The sequence below is a fragment of the Pantherophis guttatus genome, chromosome 18 (assembly GCF_059756535.1).
Source record: "Pantherophis guttatus breed Tessera chromosome 18, ASM5975653v1, whole genome shotgun sequence".
Classification (NCBI taxonomy): domain Eukaryota; kingdom Metazoa; phylum Chordata; class Lepidosauria; order Squamata; family Colubridae; genus Pantherophis; species Pantherophis guttatus.
In genome coordinates this window covers 7,106,318-7,122,543 of record NC_142080.1, presented here as the reverse complement: position 1 = coordinate 7,122,543, position 16,226 = coordinate 7,106,318, and the positions used below count along the sequence as shown (strand labels likewise).

Below are 16,226 nucleotides of genomic sequence, written 5' to 3'. Positions count from 1 at the left end.
TCCAAGTGGAGGCATTTCCTAACTGGAAAATTCTAAATAGGGGTGCCAGAAACCAAGATTAACCCAGAGATTGGTTTCACACAGCCAGCTTTCATGCCTGAGGTTAAACTAGAATTCACCATCTCCTGGTGATTGGCCCAAAGTCACCCAGCCGGCTTTCATGCTTAAAGTGGGACTAGAACTCACCATCTCCTGGTGATTGGCCCAAAGTCACCCAGCCGGCTTTCATGCTTAAAGTGGGACTAGAACTCACCATCTCCTGGTGATTGGCCCAAAGTCACCCAGCCGGTTCATGCTTAAAGTGGGACTAGAACTCACCATCTCCTGGTGATTGGCCCAAAGTCACCCAGCTGGCTTTCATGCCTGAGGTTAAACTAGAACTCACCATCTCCTGGTGATTGGCCCAAAGTCACCCAGCCGGCTTTCATGCCTAAAGTGAGACTAGAACTCACCATCTCCTGGTGATTGGCCCAAAGTCACCCAGCCGGCTTTCATGCTTAAGGTGGGACTAGAACTCACCCTCTCCTGGTGATTGGCCCAAAGTCACCCAGCCGGCTTTCATGCCTAAAGTGAGACTAGAACTCACCATCTCCTGGTGATTGGCATGAAAGCCAGGTGGGTGACTTTGGGCTAATCACTATGTTAGTTTCCATCCATTACTTCTTATCCTGCCCGCGGTTGCTTTGGAATTACAGAATAACAGATTTGGAAGGGAGTCTATACCATTTCAGACAAACGACTGTCCAATCTCTACTTAAAAACCTCCAGTGATGGAGCACTCAGAACTTCTGGTGGCAAGCTGTTCCACTGATTTATTGTTGTGATTGTTGTCAGGAAATTTCTAGGAGAACTAAGGAGGCTTTGTTCCCTTTTGCCCAACTTTAGTTCTCCAGGCAGCTCCATTTAGGGCGCTGCAAAGGAGACAAAAATCTTTATTTTAATTGCTGGTTTCTCTTTGCTAGTTACATTCGGACTTCGAAACTGTGTGTCTGTGTTGCAAATAACAAAACAAAACAAAAAAAACAAAAAAAAAAAAACACCCCAAAAACAAGGTCTATTGAACTGCCTTCAATTCAAGGACTGATCTCGCCTTGCCAATTGGATTCAGAAAACTTCCTGGCTTGGAGAGTTGATTCCAACGGCTAGGAAATCCAGCCATCCCACCACCCGCCTCTCTCTCTCTTCTCCCAAGAAACAGGAACAACAACAAAAAAGAATATTGCATATTATCTTTTGTAGCTTCTCTATCAGGCAGATAAGGCAGATAAGGGGGGGGGAGGAAAAATCGCTGATGCCTTCTTAGGAAATTAGTTTAACCAAGATAATCTATATATCTGTCTATATCCACACAACTCGTTAATTGTTCACCAGCGACAGAAAAATCCAGTTTGAGCAAGAAGTAAAGAGACTTCTTTAAAAAAAACACCTTCCCTGCCCCCCCCCCCCAAAAAAGAGCTGTAACATCTAATTACCAAAATCTAGGTTCGAAAATCTCCGTTTTTCCTTTCTAGGGGGACGGAGATGTGTGTCCCCTCCCCATGACACCCCATCCCTGGAACCCAGCCAAAATTGTTTTGCAGTTTTAAAAGTCCCCCTTCTTCCATTGGGAAATAATTTAATGAAAATAAATTGTCTTCCTCCTCCCCACCCCCAGCCCCTTCGCTGGTTGACAACCACTTGGATTCCTTCCTTTGCAAAGAAGGGTGTGAACTCAGGACAAGGCCCCACAAAAAACAAAACAAAAAAACAAATAAATAAAATAAAATAAATCACATTTCTCTTAGCCAAGGCACCCTTGCCAGCTTTTCGTTCCGTTCTCCCACCTCCCCCCCTCCTCCTGCCTAATACTCACCCCCCATACACACACACGCACACACACTCTCTCTCTCTCACACACACACACACTTAGTGTCCTGCTCCCAATTTTTATGAATGACTGTGTTTTCCGCTCCGTTCCTTGCCTCTCCGGCTAATCCTTCCCAAAAAACCTTGGGACCTTGATCCCAGCGAGATTAGGTCTTGCGTAATCCCACCTACCCCAGGAGGGAAAACGGGGGGGGGGGGCCTCCTCTGCAACAATCTTTTGCAAGCACCCCTCGAGATCATAGTTCACACCGAAGCATCCTCAAATAAAAAAAGAAAACACAGAAAGAAACAGATGGTTTTTGGAGAGGAAGGGGAAGGAGAAAAAAAAAAAAAAAGATCGTCTCGGCTGGGGGGGTGCCCCCGGCTCAGATTTTGCAACCCCCCAGGTTGCCACCATGGCCTCGGTGTTTTTAATTCCTCCGCCTGCCTTGGTCCCCTCCAGCAATGTTTTCACTGGCCGCCAAGCGGGCCTGGGAATAACTTTTTCAAGATGCTGAGCCCTGAATTCAAAAGAAGAAACTTGTTGTTGCCGTTTTCCTCCAGTGCCAGAGAAAAGCTGGATGGAGCTGGCATGATTTCCAGAGAATCTGGCGACGCCGCGACGCCGATGAATTCCTAACTGGAAATCCTCGTTCTTGGCCTTTCCAAAGCGCTGCCTTTCCGTCATGACGTTCGCCGAGCTTCTGGATCAAATCGGAGGCATGGGCCGCTTCCAGATCCTTCAAGTCACTTTGTTGGTGATCCCGATTTTATTAACAGCCAGCCATAATCTGCTCCAGAATTTTTCAGCCGGGATACCCGATCACTACTGCCGGGTCAGGCTGATGCATAACGGCACCGATGCCCATACCAACCGGACTCAAATGCCAATCGGTGAGGAAGACCCTCTCTGGGGGATTCCCAAAGATGCCAGCGGGCAACCCGAGAAATGCCTCCGTTTTGCGGCCGAGTGGCCCCTGCTCAATGCCAGCGCTGAAGTGGGTGGCAACGGCACGGGCACGCCGACCGAACCGTGCAAGGATGGATGGGTTTACGACCGAAGCATCTTCACTAACACCATCATTATGGAGGTCAGAGGGCAGAGGTGGTGGCGGTGGTGGGGTGGATTGGATTGGATCTGGCGATTGGGATCTGGATTTTGTTGAGGTTTTATAAGTCCAAATTTTGTACCCCAGGCTTCCAAAGCGTTGAGATATCAGCCAGGTGACAGACAGATCTTTGGTGGGGGTAGCTAAATTTTGGAAGGGGACACAGATTGCATTTTCAGAAATAAGTCTGCGTTTTGAACCTTCTTCAAAACTTCAGGACTTTTTTAATTTAATACATCAGTCATCCCTCCCGTGTGACATCTTGGCGTTTTCTCTGTGACTTCATCTTCTTTTTGTTATTTCTTCTGTCTTCATTTTCACCAAATCTATTGAAACATTTCTCCAAAAGTACAATATTCTATGTATGTTTACATACCCTGTTTTCCCCAAAATAAGACACCCCCTGATAATAAGCCCAATCGGGCTTTTGAGCACATGGCAATAAGGCCAAGCGCTTCTTTCAGGATTCAAAAAAATATAAGACAGGGTCTTATTTTCAGGAAAACACGGTAGATAGATATAGATAATAGGTAGGTAGGTAGGTAGGTAGGTAGGTAGGTAGGTAGGTAGGTAGGTAGATAGATAGATAGATAGATAGATAGATAGATAGATAGATAGATAGATAGATAGATAGATAGATAGATAATAGATATCCTGTTTCCCCAAAAATAAGATACTCCCGGATAATAAGCCCAATCGGGCTTTTGAGCGCATGGCAATAAGGTCAAACGCTTATTTCAGGGTTCAAAAAAATATCAGACAGGGTCTTATTTTCGGGGAAACACGGTAGCGATTAATTTACTCATCTGTATCTCTTTTCTAACCAATGGTAAAATCGATCCCATATCTTAAAGTATTCTGAATCCTCTCTTTCTTTAATCATCAGAGTTAATCTATCCATTTCTGCACAGTCTACAAAAATTTTTAATTACTTCTACTTCCAAGGGTATTTTCTCAACCTTTTTCAGGACTTGATGGGTTAGGATGGGGTCCCCAAAATGTCCCACACCCCCAGGAATGCAAAGAAAGCTTCCCCAATCCATAGATGGAGGCGACCTCAATTTTTGTGGGTATTACCCACTTATCCTGTTCTCTTTCTAGTCTGGGTAGGAACTGGGTATGTCTAGTTTAATGAGAAGAAGGACTAGGGGAGACATGATAGCAGTCTTCCAATATCTCAGGGGCTGCCCCAAAGAAGAGGGAGTCAAGCTATTCTCCAAAGCCCCCGAGGGCAGGACAAGAAGCAATGGATGGAAACGAATCAAGGAGAGAAGCATCTTAGAACTAAGGAGAAATTTCCTGACAGTTAGAACAATTAATAAGTAGAAAAACTTGCCTGCAGAAGTTGTGAATGCTCCAACACTGGAAGTTTTAAAGAAGAGATTGGATGACCATTTGTCCAGAATGATATAGGGTTTCCTGCCTAAGCAGGAGGTTGGACTAGAAGACCTCCAAGGTCCCTTCCAACTCTGCTATTCTATTCTAGTCAGTTGAACAATTACAAAAAAAACAACAACAGCCTATGTTTTTAATAGGCATTCAGTCTCAAGAGCTAAGTGAGATGGGAATAGAATTCAGCTAACATTCTTAACTAGGATGCAAGGAGTGAGGTTAAAAGATCGTGGGAAGGAGGAAGAGGAGAGATTCCACCAGCAAATCCAAAGAGGGTTTAAGATTTAACAGTAACAGTAACAGAGTTGGGACCTTGGAGGTCATCTAGTCCAACACCCTGCTCACACAGGAGACCTGCACTAGGGATTCGAACCGCCGAACTGCCGACCTTACTGATCGACAAGCTTGGCGTCTTAGCCACTGGGCCACCTGCTCAGATTAGTCCATTTAATCCTGAATAAATTATCCAGCCCTGGCACAGCTTGCCACCAGAGGTTGGGGCTGCTCCAACGCTGGAGCTTTTTAAGAAGAGGCTGGACAGCCGTTTATCTGAAATGGCACAGGGTTTCCTGCCTGAGTAAGGGGGTTGGACTAGATGACCTCTGAGGTCCCTTCTGTTATTCTGTTAAATGAAATTTTCTGCTCCTACCTGCCTATCTGTGTTGTGTTGCTGTGTCTCCCCCACACTTCCTATTGTTTAAATAAGTTTATCTTTTTGTGTAGCTGTTTCCGCCCCCCGTTGTTTCTACTTTGGACACATTGCCATTGTTGCAATAATGCCAGCAGTCCTTTGAAATATATTTATTAAATTTAGGCGATGCCCATGCGTGTCTCTTTGCAAAGTGACTGTGGCTGGGCAGCCTGCAAATCGAAGACAGCAGTCGTTCACACAAGTGAATGCCCCTAAGGCTGTATCTTGATTTTACTGGTCTCCAAAACTTTGGTGACTTTTTAAGACTGGTAGACTTCAACTCCCAGAATTCCTCAGACAGCCAGCATGGATGCAAGGAGTGAGGTTAGATTAGAAGATCACGGGAATAGAATAATACCAGAGTTGGAAGGGACCTTGTAGGTCATCTAGTCCAACCCCCTGCCCAAGCAGGAGACCCTACACCATTTCCGACAGATGGGGAAGGAGGAAGAGGAGAAAGAGACTCCACCAGTTAATCCAGAGGAGGCTTAGATTCAGCCCTGAATGAATTACAGGCAGTCTTTGATTTACAAGAGGCTAAGGAATTCTGGGAGTTGAAGTCCACAAGTCTTCAAGCTGCTATGTTTGGAGAGCCATGGTCTAAAATGACCACAGAGCTGTCACTTAATGCTGGCTGGGGAATTCTGGGGCTTGAAGTCCACAAAATTTTGCCAAATTTTGGAAACCCCTGATTGATACCCTTGCCTTGAGCTCAGGAGTTCAAGCGTTCCCTTCCTCCCAGTTTCCCCTGGAACAACAACCCTGTGAGGGTTAGCAGTCCGCTAAAACAATACACACAAATTGAACTTCAATTTGTTTTGTTCCTGGGGGTGTTTTTTTTATTATTTGCTTTTGTTTGCATGTTGCTCTTTGGGTTGACTTGCCTTTTTACTAGGTCGTTTTTTTTAAGTTGTTTAGGAGTCTAGTGGCCCACTTCAGTTTTGCAGCAATTCTCAGCCCCAAGGAGCTTACAATCAACAAGTCTCTCTCTCTTTCTCTCTCTCTTTTTCTCCCTCCCTCCCATCTCTTTCCCTCTCTCTCTCTTTCCCTCCCACCCTCCCTCTCTGCCTCATCTATTTTTTCCCTCCCTTCTTTTCCTCCCTCCCACTCCCTCTCGTCTTTCTCTTTCCCTCTCCCTCCCTCCATCTGTGTCTCTTGTCTTTCCCTCCCTCCGTCTTTCCCTCCCTCCCTCCGTCCATCTCTCCGTCTCTTTCCCACCCTCTCCCTGTGTCTCCTCTTTCCCTCCGTCTCTCTTCTTTCTCTCCCCCCTTCTTTCCCTCTCCCTCCGTCTGTCTCTCTCTCCCTCTGTGTCTCATCTCTTTCCCTCCCTCCGTCTCTGTCTCTCTTGTCTCTTTCCCTTCCTCCCTCTCCCCCGTCTCTTCTCTCTCTTTCCCTCCTTCCCTCCCTCTTTCCTCTAACTGTTTTCCCTTCCACCAGTGGGACCTGGTTTGCAACCGGAAGACGCGGAGGCAGATGGCCCAGTCCATTTACATGGGAGGCGTCCTTGCTGGTGCTCTTATACTTGGGAGCTTAGCAGACAGGTGGGTGTTTAGAAGCAGAGCGGTGCTTTGCGGTGAATGTAGCCAGAAACGGGGGAATGCAACGATGGATTAGTATCCCACTGCTACCACCAATGCAGCCTCTCTAAATTTGTGAAAGTCACTCTCTCGGCCTCAGCCGTCTCCCCTGCCTCCCTGTGGGAGTAATTGTGGCCTCTCATAAAAGAGAAGGAGAAAGAGAAAGAGAAAGAGAAAGAGAAAGAGAAAAAAGGGAAAGGGAAAGAGGAAGAAAAAAGAGGAAGAAAAAAAGAAAGAATGGGAAGAGAAAAGGAAAAGAGAAAGAAAGAGAAAAAGAGAAAAGGAAAGGAAAGGAAAAGGAAAAGGAAGGGAAGGGAAAAAGAGAAAGGGAAAGAAATAAAGGAAAAGGAAACAGAAAGAGAAAGGGAAAGGGAAGGAAATAAAGGAAAAGGAAACAGAAAGAGAAAGGGAAAGGGAAGGAGAAAAAGGAAAAGGAAAAGGAAAGGGAAAAGGAAAGGGAAAGAAAAAAGAAAAAGGGAAAGAAAAGGAGAAAAAAAAACAGAAAAGGGAAACAGAAGTCTATTTTCCAGGTTCTAAATAAGAAACTAATCCTCATTGTGTGTTATTGGACAAAGAGCAGGAGATGCACAGGTAGACCTCGAGTAACACTCACGATCGGGACCAGAATTTCCATTGGTAATAAAGGTGGTTGTTTAACTGAGTCGTGCCACAACTGTCGCAAGTGCGAGGACGAGGCCCCAAGTGACTTATTTCAGCACCGTCGTAACTTCGAACGGTCGCTCAGCGAACGATGGCGAGCAGAGGGCTACGGATCCTGCTCATAAGATCAATACACTTATTATGACTGTAACCTCTGAAGGAAGGAAGAATTGTTCCCGTGGATTGACGCAGAATTCTGTGCCGCAGGTTCGGTCGCAAAGCAATCTTAACTTGGTCCTACCTCCAGTTGGCTGTTTCGGGGGTGTGCACGGCTTTTGCCCCCAATTACGCAGCCTACTGTGCCTTCCGGTTCCTGGTTGGCATGGCGCTCTCTGGCATTGTCCTCAACTGCATGTCTTTAGGTAAGACGGGAGGAAGTTGGTCAAACCTGGGCGGGGAGGGTTGGACTAGATGACCTACAAGGTCCCTTCCTTCCAACTCTGCTAATCTGTTAAACACCTGTTAAACAAAACTAGCTTGGAGGGGGTGGGGGAAGAGGTGAGCAGGATGGGAAAAACAAAAGATATTTATAGGATTCCAGAGTTTTAAAAGCCACTTTTAAAGTTTCCAGAGTTTGCATCCGGTTCCCAGTCACTTTTAAGATGGGTGGATTCCAGTTCCCAAAATTTCCAAGCCAGCCCTACATGGACTTCAACTCCCAGAATTCCCCAGCCAGCATGTTTTGAAATGTGTGGACTTCAATTCCCAGCATCCTGGCTGGGAAATTCTGGGAGTTGAAGTCCACACATCTCAAAGTACATTGGCGGAGGGATTCTGGGAGTTGAAGTCCACGCATCTCAAAACTTGCTGCCTAGGGAATTCTGGGAGTTGAAGTCCACACATCTCAAAGTACACTGGCGGAGGGATTCTAGAAGTCCACGCATCTCAAAACTTGCTGCCTAGGGAATTCTGGGAGTTGACGTCCACCCATCTTAAAGCATGCTGGCTGGGGAATTCTGGGAGTTGAAGTCCTCTTGAAGGTGCCAAGTTTGAGAAACACTGCTTTACCCACCCCAACTGATTTCCAAATTGATTGCCATCTTAACTTCTAACCCAATGCTCCTCTCCTCCAGCATTAAACCTCTTTTCTCGGGTTCAGACAGTCGCAAGCAATAATGCCTTGCTCCATATCATGAAAAAAAAGACCTTTTTTTTTAGTTATTACCGAATAATACAAAATAGCCAGGGAGTACAACAGCACCTCATGGTGTCCTTTCCCCAACTTTCAATTGGCAATCCAAGGTCCCATTAGGTTCTTCTTGCATCATTTCCCCTCCCTGTGTCTGAGGGATCGTGATCTCTCTCTCTCCACCGCCCCCCCCCCCAATTATTCCTGCATTCTCTGCAGATCATATGACCTGTTCTTCCCAGTGGGCTTTAATCAAATTAAGACTCAGGTATGGCAAACCGCAGAGATAAATATTTGGACAGGTCGACAGCACGCTGGGGACCAAACATTGCTCAAGGAGTCAGGAATGCACAAAATTGCAAGCCTGCAAAACAACCTTGGGCACTCCCCCTCTTCCTATTTGCTCCCGACAGCGGTCTGGTCAGGCCCAAATCCAACCGGTGGGGCTTTGCAACAACCAAAAGGCGGGTGTGTGTGTGTGTGTGAAAGGCTACCCTGTCCGTTCTGAGAATCAGGAACCAGCTGAATGGAGTAGAAAGTGTGTTTAGACTTGCATTGAAATATCACTTCCCTCCGCTTAACACAAAAGAAAAAGGGGGACTTAGGGCAGTGCTGTCCTCAACCTTGGCAACTTTAAGGCCATGTGGACTTCAACTCCCAGAATTCCCTAGCCAGCAAGTTTTGAGATGTTGTGCAGTGCAGTGGTTAGAGTGCAGAACTGCAGACTACTTCTGCGGATTGCCGGCTGACTGCAATTTGGCAGTTCGAATCTCACCAGGCTCGAGGTTTGTCTCAGCCTTCCGTCCTTCCGAGGTGGGTAAAATGAGGACCCAGATTGTTGGGGGGCAAGAGGCTGACTCTGTATAAACCGCTTAGAGAGGGCTGTAGAAGCACTGTGAAGCGGTAGATAAATGCTATTGCTAAGCTAACAAGCCTGGCCTAAATCTTCTCCCCTTTTGAAATGTAAATTTTTAAATGTAAATTTTAATTTGTTTTAAATTATGGGGTATTTTAAATTCAGCCAAATTATTTAATTAGTTTTTAATTCATTTTAAATTTTTTGTATTTATGTGTTTTATCTCGTGGCTGTTCACCGCCCTGAGTCCTTCGGGAGAAGGGCGGTATAGAAATTCAATAAAATAAAATAAAAAATAAAATTAATACCCATGCTTTCTTCTTCCCTTGCATTAGTCCTGGAATGGGTGCCCACCAACATCCGTACCATTGCTGGCACACTGGTGGGCTATTCTGCCACCTTTGGGCAAATCGTCCTTCCTGGTTTGGCTTACGCGCTTCCAGACTGGCGCCAGCTGCAATTCACGGCATCCATGCCGTTCTTCATTTTCTTCATATACTCGTGGTGAGCAGGTAGCATCTTCGCGGAGGCCATTCCTAAAAACTTTATTGTTAAGTGAAACACTGCCGTTGTTAAGTTAGTAACCGAGCTGTAAAGTGAATCTGGCTTCCCCCATTGACTTGGCTTGTCAGAAGGTCGCAAAAGGGGATCACGGGGACGCTGCAACCGTCGTAAATATGAGTCAGTTACCAAGTGCCTGAATTTTGATCATTTGATTATGGATATGCTGCAACGGTCGTTAAGTGTCAAAAACGGTCACAAATCAGAGTTTGTTGTCATTTTGAACGGTTGTAAGTTGACAACTACCCGTATAATGTCTTATTCCTGGTCCTGGATTCAAATCTCACCTCCTGCCTCAAATTCACATTTTAGAGATTGGTTTCGCTCGTTTTCCGCTCCTGGTTCTGCGCCATTTTGAATAGTCCCGAAATGAACGGTTGAGCGGTCCCCCAACTTTGCGACTTGGTGGGGAGGAGAGGGGAACCGGGCCACGGAAGCGGCATGCCGACACACAGCACAACTGTGCACATGCGCCAGCCCAATGCTAACATGGCCTGGTTTCGAATAGGCCACAGCTCAGTCGTGTGCCGCAGTCCAGGGTTCGGGGGACCCCTGATCTAAGTTTAAGCGTCCTGTTTCCGGTGGAAGAAGCTAGTCTTTCTGAAGTCACCAGACTGGGCTTTTGGACACAGGTGGTTTGCCGAATCGGCCCGGTGGCTGGTGCTGTCCGGCAAAGCAAACCAGGCGGTCGATGTATTGAAGAAGGTGGCTCAGCTGAACGGGAAGAAAGACGAAGGAGAGAAACTCAACACCGAGGTAATGAAGGGTAAAGGAAAGTCAGTGTAGGTAGGTTAGTGGGGGTTGATGGTTGAGGCGCTCATGGGAATCGTCCGTTTTCGTGTTTGATGGTGGGGAACTTTTGTCTTTTAGTAACGGGAGGCTTCTGATCTTCGGTTTGAAAGAAACCAGTCTGGGTCTTGACGATTTAGTCCGGAGTGCCCAATCTTGGCGACTTTTAAGACCTGTGAACTTCAACTCCCAGAATTCCCCAAAATGCTTGGAGGTTCATGGCCAGGCCGTAGTAAGCAAACCTGGTTGCATACCTAAAACCAGGGAATAATTAAAGTCTCAGGGTCTGCCACCCTGTAGAAACAGCCAAGTTTCTAGTCCTCATGGTTGCTCCGAGAGCAAGATACCCAGGAATGCTGGCTGGGGAATTCTGGGAGTTGAAATCCATAGGTCTTAAAAGTTGCCAAGGTTGGACTCTCTTGGTTTAATCCGAGTGGTCCATTTGCTGAGTCGATCGCTCGGGTTTGAAAGCCAGCACAGATTCCTCTTTGGTGGGATCTACTGAGGTTGACATTGTTTTCGAGAATCCCTGCTGAATTTCTCCTGGCGGATCTGGTTTCAGGTCCTTGTAGGAGGGGATAGCAGGGGCTGGTCCTTCAAAAGAAATCCAAAAAGTCAGTTCCGTTGGGCCAAATAAGATAGAACCTTGCGAGAAAACACCCCAAAATGCGAATCACTGCTTGTGGCACTCGTTTGTCCCCTTTGTTGTTGGGTGTTAGGTCTTGAAATCCAGCATGCAGAAGGAAATGACTTTGGCCCAGTCGTCTTACACCTTCGCCTCCTTGGCCCGGACGCCTACAGTACGGCGGATCTCCTGCTGCATTTCCAGCGTGTGGTATGTTTCGGTGGGCACCCTTCCTTCCCTAACGATTTTGGAGCCGCCATGAGGACTAGAAACCTGAGTGTCGGACCTCTGCAAGATTCAGGCAGACCCTGAGACTGATTCGTTCCCTCGTTTTAGGTTTGCAACCAGTTTCGCTTACTATGGCCTAGCGATGGACCTCCAGCATTTCGGCTTCAGCATCTACCTCATCCAGGTGGCCTTTGGTACCATTGATATCCCTGCCAAGCTAGGCTCAGCCATCGGCATGAGTTACATCGGAAGGAGGACCACGCAAGCTTCGTCCGTCATCTTGGCCGGCCTGGCCATTTTGGTCAATATCTTGGTGCCCTCAGGTGAACCATCTGAAGTCGTGCAGGTGCCAAGGGAAGCCATGTTTAGCGCCCCATGCCCAAAATTAATGCGACTGGAATGCCACCAGCTCAGAAACAAAGAACGGAGGTAGTCCTCGGGTTACGACGGCAAGCGGAAGTGGAATTTCCAAATATAAGCAGTGCAGTTATAAAACATTAGTTATGTATAGGCAGTCCTTGACTTATAACCATTCATTTAGTGACCATTCAAAGTTATAACGGCAGTTGCCAAGTCAAGATGGCAGCTGCAACCAAACCTTTTGCAAAACCTGGGAGGCATTAGCAAAAGCTAACATAAAAAAAGGCACAAAAAAGATTTCAACAAGGGGGATATTTTGTTAAACTTAGATTAAGGCTTATCCTTAATCAGGTTATCCAACCTTGCCAACTTTAAGGCTTGTGGACTTCAATTCCCAAAATTCCCCAGCCAGCCATGCTGGGAGTTGAAGTCTACCCATCTGAAAGCAGGCTGGCTGGGGGATTCTGGGAGTTGAAGTCCACCCATCTGAAAGCAGGCTGGTTGGGGGATTCTGGGAGTTGAAGTCCACCCATCTGAAAGCAGGCTGGCTGGGGGATTCTGGGAGTTGAAGTCCACCCATCTGAAAGCAGGCTGGCTGGGGGATTCTGGGAGTTGAAGTCCACCCATCTGAAAGCAGGCTGGCTGGGGGATTCTGGGAGTTGAAGTCCACCCATCTGAAAGCAGGCTGGCTGGGGGATTCTGGTAACTGAAGTCCACCCGTCTTAAAGCATGCTGGCTGGGAGATTCTGGAAGTTGAAATCCACACGTCTTAAAGTTATCAAGGTTGGACACACCTGCCCTAAAATTTTATTGCAGCTCCTACCTTCCAACGGAAGGAAAGGATCCCATGAATTTTGACAATATAGAATTCGTTTTAGCATGGAGTGTCTGAACATTCCTGTTTAAATTTTTTTTCTCTCCTCTGCTCTTCACCCCTGACCGAAGATTTACGGACACTGAGAACATTTTTGGCAGTGCTTGGCAAGGGGTGTCTTGCATCTTCTTTCAACTGTCTGTACCTGTACACCGGAGAACTGTACCCCACGGTGATCAGGTATGTTGCCCCCAATACCCCCGAGGCTCTTGAACCCTTGTCTGGTTTTCAAATCTTCATAATAGGGGTCCCCCCACCCACCTACCACCAACACTTCGATGTCTTACTGTGGCATGATCCAAACAAGGAAATTATTCTCTCTTTGGGTCAAGGCTGCATTATCACCAATTACACAACCAATTTCGTTGTATATATGATGTGCAATGACAATAAAGGCTACGCTATATCACACACCTGGTGCACAGAACCAGGAGTGGAAAATCAGCAAAATAAATCTCTAAAATTGTGAATTTGAAGTGGGTGGCGAGATCTGAATCCAGACCCAGGAATGAGAAGTTATACAGGTAGTTCTCGACTTATAACCAGAGTCGGGACCAGAATTTCCATCGCTGAGCAAGACAGTTGTTAAGGGAGCCGTGCCTGATTTAATGACCTTTTTTTGCCACCGTTGTTAAGCAAATCATTCAGTTGTTAAGCGAATCTGGCTTGCCCCACTGATTTTGGTTGTCGGAAGCCACCTGGGAAAGTCTCAAATGACAATCACGGGACATGGCACACATCATAAATATATGCTGATGACGTAAAAACTTGAGCTCAATCGTGGTCGTAAGTCGAGGACTACCTGTACCTGAATTTTGATCACGTGACTGTGGGGATGCTGCAATATTCAATAAGGGGAGAACCCACAGCAAGCCAAGATCAAACATTCCTAAAATGCAGATAGGAGTGAAAATTCAGGCATTTGTTTTTCCTTTCATCATTTCGTGGATTGTGTCCTTCAAAGGCGGTTTGTTACTGTTGCAGACAAACCGGGATGGGGCTCGGAAGCACCCTGGCCCGCGTGGGTGGCATTGTGGCACCCATGATCAAAATGACGGGTGAACATTGTTCCTATCTTCCATCGCTCATCTACGGGATGGCCCCCATCCTCTCCGGCATTGCCGCCGTCTTCCTGCCCGAGACCCTCAACGTGCCGCTTCCTGATACTATAGACGAGGTGGAAGGGAGGTGAGTTTCTTGCACGCTTCGGAAAGCAAGTGCGACGATGCTGATAGGGCTTGGCGGGGGGAAGGTGTTGGACTGGGGTCCAGGTTCGAGTCCTCCTCTTGAGCCATAGAAGCTCATTGGCTGATTCTGGGCAGTTCCTGCCCGCTCAGCCAGGCTGGTGCAATGGGGTAAATGCCAGACCAGGAATGAGGAGACCCGGTTTTCTCAATCTTGACCACTTGGACTTCAACTCCCAGAATCCTTAGGCTGGTTGGAGAATTCTGGGAGTTATTTAATATATTTTATTTGTATCCCACCTTTATTATTTTTATGAAGAACTCAAGGCAGTGGACATGTCCAACGTGGCTTCTTCCTCCTATTTTCCCCACAACCACCCTGTGCGGTGGGTTGGGCTGAGAGAACATACTGTGTTTCCCCCGCAACAAAGACCGGGTCTTATATTAATTTTTGCTCCAAAAAACACATTAGGGCTTATTTTCTGGTTAGGTCTTATTTTGGGGGTAAATACAGTACTAAATGCATCCATCTGGCTGACAATCTTAACGGGCTTATTTTGGGGGTAGGGCTTATATTACAAGCAACCTGAAATATCATGCTACGCCTTATTTTCCGGTTGGGTCTTATTTTCAGGGAAACAGGGTAGCTGGCCCAGAGTCAACCAGCTGGCTTTAATGTCTAAGGTGGAACTAAAACTCACTTTAATGTCTAAGGTGGGATTAGAACTCCTGGTCACTGGCCCAAACTCACCCAGCCAACTTTCATGTCTAAAATGAGACTAGAACTTACAGTCTCCTAGTGATTGGTCCAAATTCACCCAGCCAGCATTCATGTCTAAGCAGGACTAGAACTCACAAACACCTGGCAATTGGCCCAAAGTCATCCAGCCAGCATTCATGCCTAAGGCAGGATTAGAACTCACCGTCTCCTGCTTTCTAGCATGATACCTTGGCCATTGGACCAAACTGGCTCCCCGAATCGAAGTCCATCCAACTTAAAGCACGCTCGCTGGGGAATTCTGGGAGAGGAAACCCCCCACCACCACCAATTTAAAGCATCTCCTGCAATTTCTGCTTGTTTTTAAATATTCTAGAATAACGCCGGAACGACAGTCCCTTACCGTTCAGAGTCAAGAACCAGTTTTGCTCCAGAAATTGGACCAAGGGAGAACCCTGGATGGTGAAATTTGCTAAAATGGGGAAAACGAGGAATTGGAAATTACTGCAAGTTCATTAGATGTCTTTAATTGTCTTTTGGGGGGGGCGGGAGGGGCTTTGGGCGGGAGGTGGGATTTCCAGATTTAAAAAAAAATCAACCAAATAGATAAGAATTGATGAAAATTGTAGTCATGCCTCTGATATTTTGACGACTGGACTAAGTCCCATCTCTAAGATGCGCTAATATGCAAGTAGTCCTCAACATACAACTATTCATTTAGTGACATTTCAAAGTTACACAGGCGTTTCTTGACTTAACAAACAAAGGGGGGACTCATTCATACGGAAACATGATTTTAGAATTCTAAACGAACCCGTTATGTGATCACCTTTTGCGATCACCTTATTGAAGTCAATGGGGAAGCCCGATTCACTTAACAACCAGGTTAAGAAAAGCCATAAAACGGGGCAAAACTCACTTAACGAACGTCTCACTTAGCAGAAATTCTGGGCTCGGCTGTGGTCTTAAGTCGAGGATTACCTGTAACATTTTTTTTTAAAAAAAGTGAAAATATCAAGCTTGCCCAAGTTTTTGCAATCAATATTGGAATAATGCATGTCCTAAATATGACTCTTAAATACCCCCCCACCCCAGTCTTGCCAATCTGTCTGGTTTGGCCAGCTTTAAAAAATCTAGACCAGTGATGGCAACCTTTTTGCCATCATGTGCCAAAAGCAGGAGCGCAGGGGGTCACGCACGTGCGTGGCCACACCCATAATCCAATGCGCCCCGCCCCCCCAACGCATGTGCGCATGAACCCCCCCGTACTCCCCCCACTTTTGGCACGCGATGGCACATTGGGCCCGGTAGGCCCGGTTTTTGCCCTCCCCAGGCTCCAGAGGCTTTTCTGGAGCTTGGGGAGGGCGAAAACAGCCTCCCCCCCCCCGAGGCCCTCCAGAGGCTGGAAATGGCCTGTTTGCTGACTTCCGGTGGGACAGGAAGGCCCGAAAATCAGCTGTGTGCGCCGGAGCTGAGCTAGGGCAACGCTCGCATGTCCACCGATATGGCTCCGCGTGCCACAGGTTCGCCATCACGGATCTAGACTGATCAATAAACAATATTGCCTGTCCCCTTGTAGCAGCCGCATTTTAGAGACAAGAAGAGAGACCTTGATATGAAACATAACC

The 16,226-nt window shown here is 46.8% G+C and overlaps 1 protein-coding gene across 1 annotated transcript; it reads left to right on the top strand.

Moving 5' to 3' along the window:
* Positions 1-1,940: 1,940 nt before the first annotated feature.
* On the top strand, positions 1,941-15,221 carry LOC117669746 (solute carrier family 22 member 6-A-like). The gene is made up of 10 exons (XM_034424436.3): positions 1,941-2,936; positions 6,475-6,578; positions 7,482-7,636; positions 9,595-9,763; positions 10,453-10,576; positions 11,329-11,444; positions 11,571-11,785; positions 12,768-12,876; positions 13,681-13,884; positions 14,975-15,221. The coding sequence occupies exons 1-10, from the start codon at positions 2,532-2,534 to the stop codon at positions 15,072-15,074; spliced, it is 1,701 nt and encodes a 566-aa protein (XP_034280327.2). The 5' UTR covers positions 1,941-2,531; the 3' UTR covers positions 15,075-15,221.
* Positions 15,222-16,226: the final 1,005 nt, after the last annotated feature.